This window comes from Cricetulus griseus, chromosome 4 (genome assembly GCF_003668045.3).
Source record: "Cricetulus griseus strain 17A/GY chromosome 4, alternate assembly CriGri-PICRH-1.0, whole genome shotgun sequence".
In the NCBI taxonomy this organism is placed as follows: Eukaryota; Metazoa; Chordata; class Mammalia; order Rodentia; family Cricetidae; genus Cricetulus; species Cricetulus griseus.
The window spans coordinates 174,722,427-174,744,926 of NC_048597.1; the positions used below are offsets into that span (position 1 = coordinate 174,722,427).

The window sequence follows — 22,500 nt, forward strand, 5'->3', positions numbered from 1 at the left end:
CAAGCCGTCTCTTCAGCCCCTTAATGATATTTGAGAAATTCTTTGCTATACATACTCATTTGACCAACACAACCAACCCTAAGGTATGACAACCTCTATTCTATGCTGGGGAAACCAGGCCTCCCAGAAATAGGGCTGGCTTAGGACACAGGCCCAGGTCTGGTGGTGCCAAGCCTTTCCAATGTTTCTTCACCTGTAGAATATCTGCCTGTAATCACAGCAGTCCAAAAAAACAAAAAAAAAAACAAAAAAAAAAACAAAAAAAAAAACACCACCACTGGACTTCATGTTATACTTACATGGTATGGAAAATGAATGTCAATGGTTTATGGATTGGGCTTTCAAGGGTGGGTGACAAGTGTACAATTTCCTTTTGCACCAGTGTGACTGACTAGCAGTCCTTCCTCCTCCCAAGTCTTGCCACGGGCCCAGGCTGGCCTAGAACTCATGGCCCTCATGCTCACCTCCTTGCTGGGGTTACAGATGTTTTAGAAAGCATTGCCCATGCTCTATCTCAACTGGCCAAGCTTCCTGCTCATGTGTTGCCACCTTTCAGTCACCACGCTGAGAAGCAGTTCCTGGGGCCCTGGTTCTCAGTCTTCACCGCCAGTGCCTGCCTGGTGTTACCTGAAGTACTGCCCCATCCTAGACTGCAGACAAGGATGGCAGGGGGAGATTCAGTCTGTGAAGGGAGGTTGAGCTGCTCACCCCGTAGACTGCTGAGAAATTTAGTAATGATCTCTAAGAACCAGGTCCCTTCTCCTATTGTGTTTGTTTTTCTTTTGTTTCTTCTAAGCATACACAGGTAGCCATGTGCCCAATATTAAAAAAAAAGATGTATCCATTTCTACAGCTGAGCTGCCTGTAATGGACAAAGCATTAGAAATATTTTTTTCAAGATTTACTTTTATTTTATGTGCAACGGTGTCTCGCCTGCATGTGTTTCTGTGTAAGGGTGTTGGATCCCCCAAAACTGAAGTTATAAGTGTGGGGGTGCATGGGAATTGAACCTGGGTCCTCTGGAAGAGCAGCCAGGGCTCTTAACCACTGAGCCATCTCTCCAGCCCCTAGAAATCCATCTTTGACATCAAAGAACATCTTTTCCCACAGATTTCCAAGATTGGGAGATTATTAGATTCTCTGAGGAAAATGTGGCAAAAATTCTATGAGATGCCTTTAAGTGAGGTTAGGGTTGGTTTGTGGCACTGCCTTCAAAAGCGAGAGTTGTGTGGACCAGATGGACAGAGGGGGAGGATTTCCTCATGAATCTACAGGGCTCTACTGCCTTGTCTTCCCCTATAATGCAGATTAGAAGCAGAATACCTTAAAGACAACTTAGGATTGCACTACATTGATTGGACCAGTGAGGTGACTCACCCAGTAAAGGTGCTTGCCAACAAGCCTGATGACCTGAGTTCAATCCTCAGAACCCTCATGGTGAGAGAGAAAACCCCCTCTGTCAACTGTGGCACACATGTACCCATAAACATACACAAATAAATAAATGTAATTAAAACTGTCCTATGTTAAGGCTGCGACAAGAAAGTGAGGGATAACCACTGGTCGGTCTCTCTCTCTCTCTCTCTCTCTCTCTCTCTCTCTCTCTCTCTCTCTCTCTCTCTCTCGTGATATAACGATCCAGTTTTGCCCAGGATCTTAGAGATGCTGTGCCAGGGTTTTATTACAGTCTTGATAGCAACATACTATAGGATGTCAACTTCATGCATTTTGCATTAAGGTAGCAGAGCCAGAACCTGAAATTGATTCAAAATGCTTATGGTACTCAATTACTTCTGAACATTGTTACACAATTCGGTGACTTATGTTTTCCATTTCACATGGGTCTGATGCGATGATGCAACATCATCATAATTGATTCATTTTCTCAATTAAATAAAGCTACTGTGCTTTTTCTTTATAGGAGTGCCACACAGACCATGGAGTTAGATGTATTATCTCCTTGCCTTGTCTCAGATATATTGCCTTAAAGGCTATGTTCTGTTCCTCTGCTAATTCCACCAGAAAAATTTAATGCCACAGTCATATTTTTCAAGTTCTAAGCTGCCAACACTCACGACCGTATTTATATTAGGCATATTTTTCACTGCTAAACTCTTTGTTGTTTACCTTTTTCAAGATCATATTACTGTCTGGGCACAGTGACTATAAAACAGATCTGAACCAAGTCAACCTCCAGACACCACATCTGCTTTTGTGCACAGTTCATGTAAAATCACAGCTCCTTGTTTTATAGCACATTAAAAGTGGTACCGACTCAGTATAAAACGGCAGCTCCATGGGTCCCCATCTTTATTCTGGGTTCACCTCTCCAAAGGCCTGACTGTGAGTGCAGAGTTCAGAGGCACATGGTCATATTAGCGTTGATGTACAGCGGGTGCCCAACATCTCTGAACAACATCTCTTTACAACTGGCTTGCCTGAGCCCACACTCCTGAGAGTATATTTTGCTTGTGTTGCGTGGTTTCTGTGGCTAACTAGGACTTTAGAACAACTAGCAGAATGTAACTGCTTCAGACAAACACTTCACTCACCACATTCTGGAATTAGTGGTGTTTTGATAAATTAATGAGATGAATGTCCTTCTTCTTCTTTCTTTTTTTTTTCCTTCCTTTTGTCAATTGTCCTAACAGGAGAGTTAGGCCTCCCTCTGATATAAGGCAGACCCTCATATATTTAAACAGGATGGACGACTGGTTAAGAGGCAGCCACAAGAACCAGCCAGGATTTGCTGACTGCGTTAACATTTATTGTCTCTTTCTTTGCAAGAACCACACAGGTGGCAATTAGAAAGGCCCATAACATCACTCATGACTTTTGGAAAGTGATCCTGGGACTGGAATTGTTAATGCAAAGGCTGGTTGGTGGAGTCTCAACTACTTGTCAATAGTGCTAGCACTAAAAAAACAATTTTGGGAGTTTCTTTTTCTCTTCCCCTCTCTGCACACAACAGCAAAACAGACCTTGCTAGCAGGTTTTTCACATCATATTCAGAGGCATAATCAGAAAACCAGAGTGGATCCACTGTGGAGCTGAGGGAAGACACCAGCCAGGCCTTCATTTCCCCTCTGAAATGATGACTTGCCCTGCAGCTCTTGTCGGAGAGATTTATGTGTGACCTAGGTCACATCTTCCAATATCAGTTGACAAATTTTCTCTTTACATATTTACTGCTTTTCAAGCTTGTGTTATTCTCTCTTAGATAGAAAAAAGAAGTCTGAAATTACATGGTATGGTTGGAATTTTTAAAGAATAGCAGCTTCATTTCATGTGACTTGAGCCATACTTCAGTCTTCAGTGTTAAACTCTTTTATTTTTTTTTAAATTTTAACCCAAATGTAAGGATCTGTAGACAGTTTAAAGATGCTCTTTTCAAATCTGATACATTAAGCTACAGCCTCAGCTAAATCTACAGTGATTATGGTGAATTGGAATTTTATATTCTACATGAAAAATTAAGACCTAAAGAATTTTTCAAGTGGAAAGGACCTCAGAGATACTCAAGCTTTATCTATTTACTTTGCTTTTATGGAGGCTCAGAGAGGAATAATATTCACGGTCCCAGATACAGCCTGGCCTGACAGCTTGCTCAGGAGGCTGCCCATCTGGGAAAATGCATGAACCTGAGAATTAGAAAGATTCATGGAATTCCAACCAGATACCCACTACCTCAAGATCCTCCTTCCTGCTCTGGGGCTATGGACCATTGTCTGCACAGATCAGGGCCAAAACAAGAGATCCCAAAGCCTCTCTGAAGATGATGCTCTCCACTCAGGAGCTGTGCCTTCCACCTACATCTAGGAGAAATGGTCCTAGCTTTAGGGTTGTGCCAGGTGCTAAGAGGGAACACACCACCCCCAATCCATTGTAGATAATACAGCTTCCTGTAAGGATACAATTTACTCCCATATGCTTTAACCTGTTGCCTTGTGCCACTAAAAGCTTCCGAATGACTATTTTTATAAAAAAGGAATAGAATGAAATTTACTGGGTCTAACTATGGGGATGTTCATAACGTGCCAATTTTCCTGAAGGCAATATATAAACAAAATAAAACATAATATACATTGTTTCTAATGAGCTAACATAGACAAACACAATAGCCTTGCTCCGTCTCTATTCCCAGGTCACCAGCCTTTATCCTTGTTCCAGTTCTTATCACTCTCAGGAGTCTATATTAATCTTATAGATAGGGTCTAAAACAAATGTTAAATCATAAGAGGATTTATCAAGTAGATACCAATTAGGGCAGAATGTGCCTAAAATTCCACAATCTAAGATCCACTTTCATGGGCTGGATATGGTGGCACATGCTTTGAGTACCAGCAATCGAGAGTCGGAGGCAGATTTATCTCTGCCTGGCCAGCCTGGCCTACACAGTGAGATATCCCCCTCCTGAGTGTGTGCACACACATGTACACACACACACACACACACACACACACACACACACACACACACACAAAGTACTTGACTAAATAATTAAAACAGAAGTTTAAAACAAGTCTTTAAATTCAGTTTCAGATCCTTTCTCTGTCACCTTCTCTCTGGCTTACAGCTCAGACTGCAGTCAGGACTTGTACTTGGGAGCTACCAGCTTTGAAAAAGAGAAAACTAACTAGCCAAGAGCTGGGTGTGACAGAAAGGCTACAAGATGCCTTGAAGAGGGTGCAGCTCAGATGGGGCCAGAGAGAAAAATCACCAAGCCCATAAATTAGACCACTTGGCTCTTGCTGCCTCCCAAGGTTCAAGGACAATGTATTTCTACACAGAATACAACAGCTGGAGCAGTGAGGTGCAGGGCAACATTACTCATCCGCTGGCTCTGCCAGGCAGTGAGCAGGAGGAAAGGGCCTGCTCGCCAGTCTCTTCTCTACCCTTTGTGCATTTAAAACTGACACAGCTCGTGTCCCACCCCATGTACATGGAGAGCAGTCATAGCAAATTCCTCTTTGGACCAACATTCACTTCAATGTTTTGACAAGAACTGCAATTTGAAATAAACAGATGAAAGTGTTACGATGAATCTGTTTCCCGATGGTTCAGGCCTGGCCAAGGTGTTCGTTCATTAACCATCTTGCTTTGAGATTTTTAGACATGTTTCTGTCTCTAACTTTAGTTCCTCCCCTTTCTTTGTTCTGTGAGGGGATGAGCTTGTATGAATCTAGCTTAAGAGCATCAGAGGGGTGTGGGGGGGGCGGTGGGGGGAGAAGTGTGGTGTAGGAGATGCAATTTCTCTGAGCATGGCTTATGGATGATATCAATCTTCATGGTTAAATAAACCTGATCCAGTGAAGATGTTAGACAGGGGGTTTCTGGACTTAGCCTTTAATTTGATTCTGTCAGCTTAACTTGCCCCCATGCTATGGAACCCAAAGTGATGCTGGGTTTACCTAGTCCATATCTTTGCCCACATGGAATCTTGCTTCGTAATATTCCAGATAGAGCCATATTCTAGGGCTGGAATTCCAATGACTCTATCTTGGGCAGCAGGAACTGTTAGGAAGTTTCCTTTGTGAATGTACCTTACCATTATATTTTCTTCATAACAATAAAAAAAAAATCTTTGAATGGGATCACTGGCCCTTTCTAACTCTCAGTCCAAGCAGCTTGCATCTCTTAACAGACAGCACCCTCTTACATCTGCAGCTGGGCTCACCACACTCAACCACAACACAATCTTCTCTGTAGTTTTAGTCTTTTTCCAGAAAGTAGGCTTTGCCTGCCCGCCATAGCCACACTGCTTCCTGTCATAATGCCGCTCTCCCTGGACACACAGAGAATCCCTGCTGTTCCTGTATCGTGTCACTGTGGGTCGGGTGCTTGCCACCCTGAGAGTCCTGGCAGTCACCGTTGGTCTAGGAATCGAGCTAAAAGCTGGGTGTGATGGTACACACCTTTAATCTCAGAGGCCAGCCTGGTCTACATAGCAAGTTCCAGGCAATCCAAGGCTAATATGGCAACCTTGTATCAAACAAGACAAAAGTGAGCCTAAAGTCACTGGGTAGATCTGCCTCTCCCCAAACCAGGGAGGCCAGGCTTTTTGCTCACTGAATTCTTCAGTGACTAAGTTGACTTTGAGTTGGCTTTTTAAAAAAGCTGCCTGAAGGACCAGCCATGATTTTGCATCCTGTTACTTGTGGTCGGCTTTCTCCAGCTATGTGCATATGGATGCCAGCTCCTCTTGTCCTTCTGGCTATGTTTCAGGACTCTGGGTAGAAGCCTGAAACCCCACCCATCCCTACCCAATCTTTGTCTTTACCTGCATACATACACCCCCAATAAACTTTCATCTTTCCCTTAAAGGGCTTGTTTTAGGCACACAATTGCCACTGTCACTCCTCTTGTGCTTTGGGTCTCTTACTAAGAAGAATAAGTGTTACCTGAGTGCAGCACTGTGGCACTTGACAGTTGATCTGATAACCGAGACACTTGCCAAGTGATTGGCAGGTGGCTAGTACATACAACATGGAGATCTTGCACAAAGGGATTATTCAAACCCACAATATTACAAAATAGGGTGGCATGGGGTTTCTTCAGGCCACTCACAGTTGTCTGCTGTTGGAAACTTAGAATGATTTTTACAATTTTCTGCTTCATATTTTAGACTGAAGTTGACTGAAGGCAGAGACTAAAATGACTGATAAAGGGGAGATGATCAAAAGGTCATCGTAAAACAGGGGATTTGCCCCTGACCACAGATTTACTTTGCCTCAATTGGTTTAGTGCCCTGTGTTCTGGATCCTGTAGCAGAAATTCATGGAAGGTAAAAGTGCAATGGGTTTTTGTCAATCACATCATTAGTTGACTCAATTGAGAGAAAACAGGTAAAAAGAAGCACTGTTCTCTCTCTGCTATGTCTCATATAGACATAGTATTGAAGGATGGTTTAGCTAGTTAGGGACCCTGCACAGGACTGAAGAAGCTGTTTCTTGTGCCTCTTCCTCAGGACAAACAGACTATACTAGCCTTTTGTTTGGTTGGGAAGAGGTCCATCAGCCCTACAGCAGCACAGACTTCTGGGATCTGAAAGAACATCAGAGGTTTTTGAATACTGCTTAGCTCCCATCTGTTTCTGATCTTTGAAATCTTCTACTGTCTGGATACATTTGGTAAAGGGGAGCTTACTGGTTTTCTAACCATCCCCTCCATCCTTTGTCCCATCTGGACTCTCCTGAAAGACCAACACTCACTTTCTCTAGAGAAAACGATCATGTCTCTCAGAAGGACTTGCCCTAAAAAAAAGAAGGTAAAACAAAGAACGGGGAGCCTTGGGATTTGAGTTTGGTTTTTGGCTCTTTCTAAAGGCAAAATTGTTTTTGCTACCATATAAGTTAGTAAAATTGAGGTAAATAATCTCTTTACTTATTTCATTATATGGTTGTTGGTTTTTTTTGTTTTTTGTTTTTTGTTTTGTTTTGTTTTTTTGAGCAAGGTTTCTCTGTGGCTTTGGAGGTTGTCCTGGAACTTAGTCTGTAGACCAGGCTGGCGTCGAACTCACAGAGAACTGCCTGCCTCTGCCTCTGCCTCCCGAGTGCTGGTATTAAAGGCATGTGCCACCAACGAGTAGTTGTAGTCCTCTATTGTCTGACGCTATAAGTGACTCTAGACCCTAAAAGGCAGGCAAGACACAATTGCTGGTCTCCAAATGTGAATGACTTATGAAAGTTCCCCAAAACTAGCCAGAGCTAAGACTTAAGTACAGAGCTTGTAGCTTGTCTTTCCTCTAAATGTCACTTAATACTGGGACAAAACACAGCTACCTAGGGCTAGAGAGCTGGCCCAGTAGTTAAGAGCACTTGTTGCTCTTGTAGAAGACCCAGATTTGGTTCCCAGCACTCATAAGGTGGCTCACAACTGTCTGTGACTCCAGTCCTGGGGACCTGACATCCTCTTCTGACCTCCTCAGTCACCAGGCATACACATGGTGCATAGACACACAGGCTGGCAAAATATCCATACACATAAACAAGTCTTAAACAAAAAGCCCCCAGTTTCTTGTGTTTTGATGCTCTCCCCCAGGGTCCCAAGATTTCTAAGATCTTTTCTTCTACTTCACCCTACCCTGGTTAGATTTTTAGGCACCCCAGAAAGCTTGTTTCTCAACCTAGGCTCTAGGCACCACATATCATTGTATTTAAAAACCCTCACATATGTGACATCATTGTTTGGCTTGCTGAACTCCTGTGATAGCTTCAACAATAGCCCTACATGGTTCATGTGGGATGAGGACAGAAAGAATCTGGGCACGTCTCACACACATCTTTCAACCCACATGTTCCGTGTTGCTTTGGCAAATTCAAAATACATGTGGAGCAAAGAGTCACAGATCCAGATGAAGCTGGACCGTGTTTGACTTTTCAGAGCTCCACTTCACCCTTTTCCATCAATTTCAAGGGGGAGGGAGCAGTGAGAGGAATGCTAGGAAGCATGCTCAGTTTGTCCAATTCCTTTAGAGAATTAGCATGCATTTGAACGATCAAATCCAGCCCAAATGCCAGAGCATTCCTGAAAGCACTTGTGTCTAGATCTGGGTGGCATGCCACCTGCTCTATACACTGTCTTCCCAGGAGGAGGCTAAGATCAAAGAGCTAGTAAGAAATGCCAGGCTCAGAAATCAGGATAGCTTTGCCTGTGCTTGGGTGGAAGTCATATACCAATGGTGACATATACTGTCACCTGGGGTGGTGGGTATCATTTGCTGCCTCTGGCTCCTCCTGCCCAGGAGTCTCTAGCTAATGTGGGAGGCACAGAAATGGCCACAGCAGGGGATGAAGGAAGACCTCTGGCCAGAAACTTGGTTTTGCTTATGGCATTTGAAACTGGACTAGTCCTATGGAGAAGGTGTCCTCAGGCCCACGGGGCACTGTTACAACCCATTTCTACTCAGAATCAAAACAAGCTCTATCAGTTCTGTCTTTCCTCTCTGTGCATGGAGACCCATAACTTCCCTTGTCAGGCTATTCTACTGCCTGATGTCACTGTATGTAGATAGTGAGGTACAGCCTAATTGAGTTCACACTGGATTCTAATTGGTTGCCCTGGTTTCCCACAATTCTTAAGAGTGTGGCTCTGTATATTAAGGCCTCCTGTCTGGGCTCCCAGTTGTGTCCAGGGCCCCTCTGCTCCTGGCTGTGCTTCAGTCATTCCCCAGCCCTAACCTGCATCAGTTCTTTGCTCCTGCAGAGACTTGTTGATTTTTCAATGAACTTGTCTGTTTTATTGGCACTAAAGAGGGTTGGGTTCTTAGAATCATTAACATTTTAGTTGAAGAAGATTCTTCAGCACCCCAGGCATTAATCCAGAACTGTTAAACACTTAAAAGTAATCTGTGTTCAAACAAAGCTGGGCCAGGTCTGCCCCTTTTAACTTGGATGCCAATGGTGTCCCAGCTCCAAATCTACCCCCAAGTTCTCCATGTGGAATGGTGATAAGCAGAACAATTGAGAACAATAAAAGTTGATGTTTTTGTTGTTGCTGCTACTGCTGAGACTTTCCTCCCCAGGATCCCCCAGTATCCAGTCAACAATTACCTGGTAGGCAGGAGCATCCTGGGACAGTAATTTCCACCTCTGTAGATACACCAGTTGGAGGCAGTACTTGAGTGGCTGGATGTATAAACCAAGAATGGCTATTTGGGATCAAAACCTCTGGGTGCCTTATCATACATCCTGTTCCCACCTTCCTCGAGACAGAAAAAGCCACTGAACTTCAAGTGAGAGACGGAAGCCCTGCAAGTCACCTAATAGTCATGGCTCCCATTCCCTCCTCTGCAAAATAAAAGCTAGATAAGGTCTTCTTGTATCTGAATCTCCAGGATTTCTTGAGGTGGAAACTACCAATAACAATACCAAGGGGCAAGAACAGAGACTTCTGGAGTCTAAGAGGAAGACAAGATGGCAAAGTCATCAATTAGGAGCCAGAGCGGGACATCAAGGTCATTGCTTTGCATCTCAGTCTTATTCCTAGGCTGGTTATTTAAAAAATTGTGAAAGAATCATGGTTCCAGTTACTGGACTAAAAATGACTAGATTCTATATATAATTCTATGTATCATGACTGTGAATGACAAATTGTAACTCAAAAGAGAAGGACTGGACAGGAAGGCTCTGGTGGGATCAGAGGAGTAATTCATTTCAGTCCAATCTGGCAGGGGACACAGTCATATATTTTCAGAGCTACACAGGCAAATCCCTGAAGTACTTTCTGGAAATATAAATAATACCACCATTGCCTTGGTGTTGTTAACCACCTTATACTTTTCAAAGTGCCTTTTTAGGCCTTGACTCATTTGATTCTGATAATTCCTTCCCAGTAGCCTAGAAACTGTCCTGGAATGTGCCAGGTCAAATTTCGTATGAATTGGGGAGAAGCTTTCAGGCATGTGGCAACTACCCTCAGGGCACAGATCTGGAAATGCAAATCCTTCCAACTTCAGACAGGCTCAAAGGAACTTATGACATCTTGGAGCCCAGATTCTGTATTGGTCTGTTACAGGGTCAGCGGCATTTCCATAGACTTCCTTCCTCCTCCTGCTCCTCTTTCCTCTTTCTTTCTCCACCAAGCTTGTATTACAATTCACCCAGGGGATATGCTCAACAAGGGCAATGAAAGCAACCACAGAAACACCCTCCAGACTACTGGAAGGAGGCTACAGGCACCCATGTGTAGACCTGTGGCTCTTGGTGAACATACCTTCCTTAATTTGAGTGCTTGGAGTGGTCCTTTGCCTCCTTCTAGCCTCCTTACCCCAGTTCAAGCATCTCCTACTCTACAAAGCATTCTTGGCTTCTTTTAAATAAATATTACTTCATTATTTTAAAAACTATGTGTATACAAGCCTAGTGTGTTGGCACATGCTTTAATCCTAGCACTTGGGAGGCAGTTAGGCAGATCTCTATGAGTTCAAACCCAGCAAGGGACACACAGAGACTTTGTCTTAAAAAATAAAAACAAATAAAAATTATGTGCGTATGCCTGGCCTGCAGAGGCTAGAAGTGTGGGGTCCCAGTGGAGCTGGAATTACAGGTGGTGGGGAGCTGCCTGATGTGTATTCTGGGATTCAAACTCAGGTCCTCTTCAAGAGCAGTACACACTCAACAGTGAGCCATCTTTCCAGACTACATGATTTATTTACTTTTTAACTATGTGTACAGGCCAGAGGCTTTGAGTCCCCTAGAGCTGGAATTACAAGCAACTGTGAGCCATGTGACGTGGGTGTTGGAAACTGAACTCTGGTCCTCTGCAAGAGGAATATGAGCCTTAATTGAGCTATCTTTCCAGCCCTGTCTTGGCTTCTTAACCACACCCCCTTTTGAGACCAGCACCTTAGCTCCTGGAGACTCCTTTTATACAAGCTGTCAATTGGTCTATATTTTTCTTTCTCTTGGAACTGGACTTCCTCTGCTGCAGTTCTACCCAGTGTCAGGCACTGGGTAGGTACTCAGTGACAGATAAACATCCAACAGAATTGGGATGAACAGCATAGATAATTTAGATGGTGATATAGAACTGGGCCAACCTGGAGTTAGCCTATCTATCTATCTATCTATCTATCTATCTATCTATCTATCTATCTATCTATCTATCTATCTATCTATCTGAAGTTTTTGGGATCAAACCTAGAGCCTCCTCAAGGTTGGCAAATGCTCTATCACTGAGCTACAGCCCTAACCCTTCAGGTTTGTTTGTCTTTGGTTTTTTTTGTTTTGTTTTTTGTTTTTGTTTTTGTTTTTTAAATAGTCATCCTTTACCTGGCTAGCTAAGCAACCTACCTCAACTACAGTAGTAACTGTGATGGGAAAACATCACCTTTCTAAGTTTCCTAGACTCTGGGAACAATTTCTCTTCCATCTCTGCAGTGTGTGTGTGTGTGTGTAAGCGCATGTACATGTGTGTAATAAGTCAGTGAGCAATCCCTGGTGTCATTCCTTTGGAGTCACACACTTTCTTTCCTTTCCCTTTTCTTCTGTCTGTTTTAAATATATTTAAAAATTATTTATTATTTTTATTTCTATTTTGTATGTATGCGTTTTGCCTGTACACACACACACACACACACACACACACACACACACACACACACTGTGCATGCCTGGTGCCCATGGAGGCCAGAAGGCATGGGATCCCCTGAAACTGGAGTTATAGATGGTTGTGAGCCACCATGGAGATGCTGGGAACTGGACCCAGGTCCTTTGTGATATCGGCCAGAGGTTTGAACTGTTCAGCTGTATTTCCATCCTCATCTTCCCTGCCTTGCTGGCCTGCAGCTGGCCAGGAAAGGAACCTCAGGGATCTGCCTACCTCTGCTCTCCAGTGCTGGGATTTGAAGTGCATGCTGCCACACCTTGCTCTTTGATCTGGACTCTGGGGACTGGATTAAGACCCTCTTGTTTGCACAGCAAGCACTTTACTCAATGAGCAGAATGGGGCAGCCCCATGTCTCTATTTTAAAAGACAGACTAAGAACTCACCTGTCTTTAGAAGAGGAGGAGGTAAAGTGGTATCTCTGGGTATGTTTGAGGTGGAGACTTCAAGGAAACTTTGAGAGAACTTGGCTTTGGCAATTTAAAAAAATCCCAGGAAGAAGCGAAGCATACAAAGGACTATCTCCCCATATCTCAGTTTTACCTCTGCACTTTATGGAACAGCCATCTGATTCTATGGCTCGGGATATTGGTATATTTTAAGTAACTATATCTTAAATAGTGAAGATAATGAATTAAAATAAGTGGCGGTGGAAATCTGTTTAAGTAATTAATAAATTGTACATCAGTTAAAGGGGAACACTGAGAAATTGGGGAAATATCTACTGGTTTTTTTTTTGTTTTTTTTTTTTTGTATGAGACTTAACACAAAACAACAGATACAATTAACTTTAAATCCTTGATGCTATGAACTTCAAAAAGTCTGTCTGACCATGGATGACTCCAAAAACATTTGTTTAAAGAAAACAAACTTTTTAGACATTTGCAGTCCTAGGTATGATTATAGTTAGGAGACAGGGCACATAAATAAGATAATGATATCTATGCCTATTATATTCTCTCTCTCTCTCTCTCTCTCTCTCTCTATATATATATATATATATATATATATATATATATATATATAAAACATTATTAAATGATCATTGTTGGCATAAGTAACAATTATACCAGTGAAAGGCTTTTAACAAATACACACACACACTTAAATGTAAAAATCTAGTATTTTAGCTGGGCATGGTGGTACAGGCCTTAATTCCACCACTTGGGAGGTTGAAGAAAAAACAATGCCAGGAGCTTGAGGCCAGCCAGTGCTACACATGAGGACTGGTCTTCCAGGGCTACACAGAAAGACCCAGTCTCAAAAAACACAGAAGAAAACTCCTCCAGTGTTTTGACATCAGCATTTGATGAGTGCTTAGTGTTTTAAACAGCTGAGAACACAGGCTCTCCACTCTACTCTAAAGCAATCCTCTGTCCGAGGAGACCTTTACTAGTACCAAACAAGTGAAACATCAGAAAACTAGTCTGCCAATTGACAGGGGGAAGAAAGGGAAAATTCCAACACATTCAAAAGGCAGATTTCTAAACAAGTTAAAATATTTGCTCCTTGACAAGCCGCTTCTATTTATATGAAAACAGGGCAAATTTGGTCAATAATATGGATTACATATAATAAAAAGGACCTTAGATCACATTAATACAAGGATCAGAAAGCAGTAACTTCAATTAAAACCAACCAATTATTTAGCAAACTTTCAGGTATGGCAAATAAATGAGTCTGTTTGCAATGTAAGCACCCCCAAAGCAGCTGACCTCCAAGTGGGTCTCATAGCAGCATTCACGGAGAAGTCAGAATCTGCTGGAGCAAGGTGAGGTCCCCAAATCAAATGACCTATTAATCTAAAAGCACGTGCAGAACACATTGCTTAGGTTAGTAGCAGGGGGCTTGGACTCAGATGCCACCAACAGCTCCTCTTGTACCTTAAAAGGTTGTGAATGGGATGAACACACATGGCTTCTACCCATGAGAAGCTGGGCATCTTGGTTGAAACATGGGATATTTCCATTAATGTACTACTGTCTGTGGGAAGGCCAGTGGTGATTGACTTAGGGCTGCCTTCTTTCACTAAAGACTGTCTATAATCTACTTATGTGCAATTTATATTGGGGCTGAAGAATTCCTCTTGGGTTGGGACTAGAAATACGTCGTTACTTTGGCCAACTAATAGCTGTGACAGCCCTGTCTCCGCTAGTCCAGAACAGATCCCTGTATTCACGATGGTGGCCAAAGCTGACAGAACACACGAGAACTGGCCAGTTGATAACGAGGCTCATAATCCCTAAGATTAGATGTTCTTTTTAAACTTAGACTTACTTATTCTATTTGGTCAGGGTGACAATAAAAATTTTTCAGTAAAAATGATCTCTTCATTGCAATAATTTGTATGATGCCATTCTTACATATTTCTAATAAATAATGCCTCTATTCACCATCCTTTTCTCTTTTTGATCCCTTTTTCTACTTACCATCTTCTTTATTTGAAACAGATTTTTAACAGATAATCTTGATCGTTACAACAATATCTTGCTTGCATTTTATTCAAATAATTCTTAAAAACAGCTTAAAAAGCCGTTTGGAATAACATCAAGCTTGCCATCAATCACAGGGAAAAATTCCGCTGGCGGTTGTATAAACATCAGATCAAGTCTGATGTCTTCAAGGATTTCAGAGTGAACCATAAAAAACTCCATTAACTTCTGACAAAGAATGCAAATTAATCACAACATGGGGTGAAATGAAATTAAAGGCTCTTTTCTAATCAATGACAAGGCACGATGAAATATATGTTACTATCTCTGCACCAGGGCTGCCGACAACGTCTGCTCGCTGCTTGCCAAGCCTCAAATGCAAGGTGTGGGCCCAGAACCACCCACCCTCGGCTCAGGCCCTCCGCCCCTCCCCCAGTGCGGGCAGCTTACAAGTCTCAGAGATTCACAGCGCACACTAATCATCCGAATCTCAGGTGCATCCAATTTGTTATTCACACTCTCCCATGCCAGTGAAAAGCCTGGCGCCGACAGATGCACCAGGAACCCTAAATGACAGTTTTGGCCTCCGGAAGTAGGATCACTACAGCAAAATCTAGTACAGCCTCCAGGTGAAATGTCTGGAGCTCCATATGGAGCAGGGGAAATTAACAACAAGATGGAAATCACTGCAGCAGCGGGGAGTCGGAATTTTTGAAAAAAAAAATGAAATTTAAAGATGAAGAAAGAGAAGTAATAAATTAATGGGGTGTGAAAACATTCAAAGCTTTACAATACCAGGGGCACTATTTGCTCAGATCCTCCCCACCCCCCCTTTTTAACTCGGGGTCATTTTGATGTAATTTATTAACCAAGATCAGGAATTGCAGCCAAAACAAGAACAATATTTTTATATATGCAAAAGTACTTTAAACACATTTGTGTCTGTGTTAGCTTCACTTTCCTGAGGCATCCTGCCTACCACGTCCCCTGGTGCCCTAGTGGGGCTGGCCCCTGAGAAGTCTCCCTAATGGATTTACCATTGTCCAAATGCAGGGCCTCGCCATAAAGTTTGAATGAAGGATGACAATGTTTAGTGGGCAATCATTTTCATTTCTCCCAAATTATGGTGTCATTAAACAAACCATTGCCTACTGCCACGGTTTTAAGTCGACTGACTTTGGATCTACATGACCGACGACGACGACAACTCATGCTCCAGTCCTTGCTGTCTAGACCCACAGATCTTTCCAGATCACCACCAGAGCTGAATTCTTCAATGGAGTTAACTTTGTGAGATGCTGCAAAAAGCAAATACTCACCATCCCGTTATGGAATACACTCCACAGGCACCTAGAATTTCAGGGCACTGGGTTTGGTGAGGGCTCTGAGGCCATCTGCATCCCCCTGTCACTCCACTAAACACATAACAAGAAAAGCAAAAGGGCTCTAGGGAATAGCCTTGTCATCTACATCAGCACAGCCCACGATGCTCATTCTCCCTGTACCCTCTGGCAGGGAGGCTGAATGAGAGGAGGGCTGGTGAACTGCCTGGGAAGGGGGGCAGACTTCTGAACAGCCACCAAGTTGAGGTGACATGAAACAGCCAGTCACTGAGTTTAAATGCCTCCAAATCCTAGACCTAACTACCCCCACTCCTTTAAGATGAGGTGTGTGGCGTATTCACTGGAAGGCTAGAGATAATATTTCCCTGTGGTGGGATGTAGGGCCTGAGACTAAAGTGCTCCCTACCTGGGAGATCTGGGTAGGGAAGGTCCTGGGTGACTTAAAGACACCATCCCATTGTTTTTTTTTGTTTTTTTTTTTTTTTTTTTTTTGGATGAGTCAGTCTCAGGTATCCTAGGCTGGCCTCAAACTTGCTACAAAGCCAATGATGTTCTTGAATCTCTCAGCCTCCAGTCTCCACCTCCCAGATGCTGAGTTGTTAGGCCAGCACTCCACCAACTGGATCATATCTCTACCCCACCACTGTTTTCCTTGTAACAGCAGCAATAATAAAAACTGCTGTAATGGAGGCCCTAACATTTTTTCTTAGAATCTAGACTGCATCCCTATGAGCCTGTGCTACTCCAAGGCCTAAAGGAAACCCTGCAAGTGTTTTCAAACAGCAAACACCCAATTACAAAACAATGACATTCATACAGAAGGATGATCTCAAAGAAATCCAGCCTTTTCCCTTACACTGTTCCTGGCTACTGACTATATCATGTCCAAGCCCTTCTCCCTCATCTGCACCCCCACCTGATACACCCTGTCACCAGTTGGAAGAGTGACTGCTAAAGATGTTGTTAGCAGCACTGGTGCTGGGCTGGAAGAAGGAAGTCTAGAAGCTTGCTGCTCCTTCCAGCTTTGGCCTCTGCTGCAGTGGGGCTGAGGGTTGCTAAGAGGCAAATGCTGTTTTGAGCTACAGTCTACACTGGGGGCCATGGTGGCACTGGGGCCTCTTTGTACTTTCCTAAGTGGCTTTTATCCATCACTTCATTTGAGCAGCATAACCTCTTAAATCAGAAAGAGAAGGCAGATACCATGATTTTCCTCTCAGAAATGAGAAAGACAAGGTCCCAAGAAACTTACAAAGCAAGAGCGAAGGACTGGTGACTTCATGGTAAAGCCAATTCTTTTGACGCAAGTTCTGACTCACCTCTGTGTTCTCAACTAGCTTCTAAGGAAGAGAGCACCAGTCTTGGTTTGACTTGGTGCCTTGGTTTGACTCTGGGCTCAGAACACAAGTCTCTGGCACTATCCCCAGTCCAGGTATGGAGGGATTCAAGTGGACACAACCCACGTGTTCAAAGACCATACACAGGGTACCACACTCTAGTGTGGACAGAGAACTTCTGGGTAAAGTATTGAGCTTCCGGTCACTCAAGACAGTCAAAGGCAAGGAATCTGCTTTTTAGATGCCATGGTGGGGTTTGATTTGATGATGCTCACAATCCTTTCCAACTCCTACGCACTCCACTTGAGAGTTAATGTTACCAAATCTGCCACAATTAAGCAGTCAGTAATGGTGACTGCTTATGTCACACATAAGGCTATCTCACAGCACACAGGAGTTCAAGTGTGACAGCGTGGGTCAAAGTAAAGGTGTGCTCTCATGATCGGTCTCTGCAACACCTCAGAAACATTATCCTTTACCAGTTCTATCTGAGGGAAGAAGAAAGGAGCAGGGAGACAATAGTTGACTATTGGTTTTTACATGTATGTGTGTGTCTATGTGAGCTTATGTGTACCACATGAAAGCAGGTGCCTGCAGAGGCCAGAAGACAGCATTTGATCACCTGGGGCTGGGGGTACAGGCTGAGCTGTCCAACATGGGTGCTAGGAACCAAACCCTGGTCCTCTAGAAGAGCAGCAAGGGCTCTTAAATGCTGAGCCATCTATCCAGCCCCCTGGAAGGCATTTATAAAGGATCTTTCCCCAACCTTTCATCAGGAACACAAAGCCTGTAATGTTAAGCGTGAATCACTATTGATTTTAGGTAGTGAATCACCCTTTCTGATGTAAGATCTGGGGAAGAACCCAAAGGTATCAAGGCTACTTTTATTTGAAATTAAAACATCATTTTGGTGATAGCATTCTATCATATTCCAAGGAATAATCCCCTTCTTATACATACCTTGGCATAAAGGTTATTGCTAATTGGGGAGTTCAGCCTATTAGAATTTTCCAATTTCCACTCAATAGATCATGTTCAGGGTACTTAGTCATTCAGGGAAGCACACCTGTTCCAAAGCTGACTGTGGCATTCAAGGGCTCAAGGTCACACAATGACAACTACGTTGTATGTAGACTTCTCACTCAGCCAATGTCACTGCCTGCTTACTCTGCATATTAAGGACCTCAAGGATCTGGCTACAGTTTCAGTTTTGGGGGGAGATACACATATGGAGATCAGAGGTTAGTTTTCTCCACCATCCACTTTGGGTCCCAGGGATCATACTCAGGTCATCAGGCTTGCATAGCAAGCCATCTTGCTGACCTTCAATCTTTATCGGATGGCTTGTAAGTGTTCTATTAAGACTAGTTTAAGAGTTAGCTCATGAAGGGTCTCATGTTCATTTCCACGGTTTTATAGGATTACACACATTAGTCAAACACTGAATTGTTTAAAAATTACCGACAGACTTAAGAGGCTTAACAAGATAAATATTCAAATGACTATATGGATCTGAGTGGCATGACTTGAGTATGTTAAGATCTCACAACGTGCTAAATGTGTGCCAAGTGGCATTCTAGCTTTTCTCTTTAAAGGAAAAAGATTAAGTTTAAGCAAAGAGACTTCCCAATTTGAAACGTGAGACTGAGACTGACACTTCTGGACCTAACAACACAGATGATTTCTCTTCTACCTATATGACGACTTTTAACTGTGAAGGAAAAGGGCTTCAAAAGAGACATTTCGGTGAGTGAAAGTCCACACGGGCACTGGAAGAATATGCTGAGAACTGCTTCTAAAGGTGGTTAGGGAGAAGGCGCCCCCTCCTATTATTCAATAACCATGTTTGTGATGCATCTGCATAATCTAACCATGCATAAATTAGTATGTGTAATACAACACTTATTTGCATAATAATAGCAAGTTAATAGATGCTTAAAGAGCAGAGACCAACACCACCTTTAAATCAGACATGCCTCCAGGCACTTTGGCCTGTTCAGACCAAGATGCCAGAAAAACAGCACACATCAACCAGAAGAGACCCGTCAGACGTTCATTTTTCATCCCACTGGACATTTCCTTTACTGGCCCCCAACAGCAGGGAACATTTTCAAGCCACAAAATAGCTTTATATCTTAACTGCTAGCATCCCTCTCCAGTAAAAATTGGGAAGACGTTATAAAAAAACTTTAGGATTTTCAATACTTGATGACAAACTCTTTGTGAATAGGAAGGAGCAAAATGGAAAAGGTGTAATGTGTTCAAAACCACATGCACATGAAGCTGGGGCCTGTGCGCCAGGGGGAAAACAATGACCCACGTTAGGTATTTCCACCCTTTGTTTTCATCTTGCAACCCAAACAATTTCAACTGACTCCAAAACACTCATAAGAAGTCTGAAGAAAAGGGTGGGCCCCCTCCTCCAACCTCGACATGAGTGCATGGGGCTGGGCAGAAGGAATACCTCAAATGTCATACAAAGAGGATGGTCTCAGTCAACCTCTGACAGGGGAAAAAAGTCGAGGGTTTTGTTTTTTTTTTTCCCCTAAATAAAAATTCAGTGGAGACTTCTAATGATTCCTTTAAGATACTACTTTTCATTTTAACAGGACAGATTTATTTGTGCAAACGTTCACAATGGCTTCCTGTACCTTCATACATAGGAATGAATGTCACAGTGGCAAATGGCAGTAATGAACAATCTTACCTGAGGATATGGAAACCTCCCAAGAGCAAGCTGGGAAAGGAAATAATATTTGTCTAGTTATAGATTTGCATGCAGGGCAGATCTCCTTAAGACAGACAAGGACTACATTTCAGCATTGCATCTAACAAATAAAAAAACTGTTCACAGCACTAATGCACGAACTAAATTATTGCTGTAATTACATTATAAACTGTATTTAGAATGGACCTCTTTCATAGACAGTATTTTATCTCTGATAAAAAAAAATCCTAATTTTAATAACTGAACATTATCCCACGTACTTTCTTGTAGGTATATTCTCAACTTTGGGGGCATTATTAACATATATGTGTGGGACAGTTTCCGAGGGAGAGAGAGAGAGAGAGAGAGAGACAGAGAGACAGAGAGACAGAGAGACAGAGAGACAGACAAGTCTGTGAGACTTCCTCCTGTGAGCTGGGACTGTCTAATTGGTTCTAGAGCACAGCTCTGTGGTTTTAGGCTACAGGTCTGAAGCAAGGCTTGCAGGAAGTGGGAGTGGGCTGTATCATGAAATTGAAACCTGGGCTGTTGTTTTCATGCACTTACTGTTTCACACTTTCCCATCAGTTAGGGCCCTACTGCTACTGCACTGGCCATGGAATCAGGTTGTGAAGGTGGAGTTGGCTGTGGAGGTCTGTGAAGGTGGAACTGGAGGCCTCAATCTGAACCTGGGAGATGAATCCCCTCCCCCATACTGTTCTTTGTTTCTGGGCTAGCCACTTTTGTTAACTCACATGTAAAAACTAAGTGACTGAGACAAGCATAGGCTTGATATGTAATAAGATCAGACTGAACAAATATACCACAACCTACTTACATTTATTTATTTATTGAGACAGGGTCTTTGTACATAGTCCTGTTCTGTCCTAGAACTCACTCTGTAGATCAGGGTGACCTCAAACTCACAGATCCCCCTGCCTCTACCACCCAAGGGCTGGGACTAAAGGCATGCACCACCACACCCGGCTTACTATAACCTACTTAAAGGAAACAATGGTGAGAAAGTGCAGCTTCCCAATGTGGCCCACTCTCAGTTCTGAACCCTCCCATAGACACCTGTAACTGCTTGCGAAGTGGAAGTGTAACAGCAAGGAAGCAAGGATGCATTTGAGCACATGGACCTAGAGGGCAGATACAAATCCTAGAGTCCCTCAAGGGGTTCTCATACGGTTAGTCAAGAGAAATCTAGGGGCCGCCCCCAAACCTGCTTTTAATCCAGTGTTCCTCCCAGCACACAGCTCTATCTTCTGAGAGTCTGATAGTTACATATTTGTTTCAAAGACACTGATGTTGCTCAGACACTTCTGAAACCCCTTTTAAAATGGTGTTTAGAATCATTTCATGAAACAAAAGAACACCTTTTTCACTTTATGAGAACTAATCAAAGCTTAGATTAAAAAAAATAACCTTAGCTTGGTGATCATGTGACTACTGTGTAGCCTGATGCCTGAATGACCCATGTATTCAAACCCTGAATACCTACAAAGATCACTTACTAAGGACAGGCTGAAGGGTTGAGGTTTTCAAAATTCTAAAGGCAGTTGGAACAGCAATGTAAAAGGATGAGTCTGAAATATGACTTTGTCTGGTGGACTCCTTTGAAAAGGCCAACACTCATTTGGCTATTTGTGTGCGTACATGTGTGTGCTGTGTGTGTTGGCATATCTAATTAAGTGCCATCTTGTACTCATAGTTTATATACACTAGTAAGTATGTGGATCTTCAATTTAAGGTATCATAATTTCATTTGATGGATTTCCTTAATCTTTTCACATAAGACAAGCTGAAGTGTGCACACTGACTCAGGAGTCACTGTGGTCCATTGTGGTGGGTGTAACATTCTGAAATGACCTGACAGGCAGTGAGGAGTGACCAAAGCTGTTACCTATTACCACACTGATCTGTAGAGTATGAATTCCATCTGGGATAAAGAAACAGCAAAAGAAGGATCTCTCATCTAAAATAGCTAAGAGCCTGCTAACTGTGGTAATCCACCTAGAACTTACAGAGATATGTCACTATTCCTGTGGGTACATCAATTGGGACCATGGAAGATTTCTGACCACACGATTGACTGGCAGAAGCAACTTGCCTACCACACATATTATCAAGAGCTAAGAGACCCACAGTGCCAACATTCTTGGTTCTTACAGTGTAAAGAACCAGGAAGGAGACAGGTGTGGTAGTGTTTATGATCTCAGCACTGTAGAAAGCTGTGGCAGTAGGATCTTGACTTCAACATCAGTCCGGGCCACATAGTGAGGTCCTCTCCCAAAACAAACACAGACAAATAAAATAAGCAGAAGCCCTAAGAAACAAGAGCAGAACAATGGGAAAATTGAAACCCACCCATCTTAACTCAAGGCCACTCACTTGTCAGTTATCATTGGCCTACAGCTGGGATCCAGCAGACAGGAGTGTATGCATGCATGCACCTGGCCCCTCTTTCACAATGGGGAAGCAAGGATGGCTGGTGTCATTATTTAAGACACCACTATGTGGGAGACCAGAGAAGACTTGGTGTGGCAGACTGGTGGCCATCCCTTTGTTCAGTCTGC

The 22,500-nt window shown here is 43.0% G+C and overlaps 1 protein-coding gene across 6 annotated transcripts in view; it reads right to left on the reverse strand.

Annotated features, from left to right (window-relative positions):
- Map2k5 (mitogen-activated protein kinase kinase 5) overlaps positions 1–22,500 on the reverse strand; it is a 225,508-nt gene that overhangs the window by 58,259 nt on the left and 144,749 nt on the right. For 3 of the 6 annotated variants that reach the window (XM_027414795.2, XM_027414792.2, XM_027414794.2), the window contains exon 17: positions 19,922–19,951. The exons of the other annotated variants lie outside the window; for them this stretch is intronic. In XM_027414795.2, coding sequence (XP_027270596.1) covers positions 19,922–19,951 — 30 coding nt within the window. The remainder of the gene's footprint in view (positions 1–19,921; positions 19,952–22,500) is intronic. 6 annotated transcript variants of the gene reach the window in all.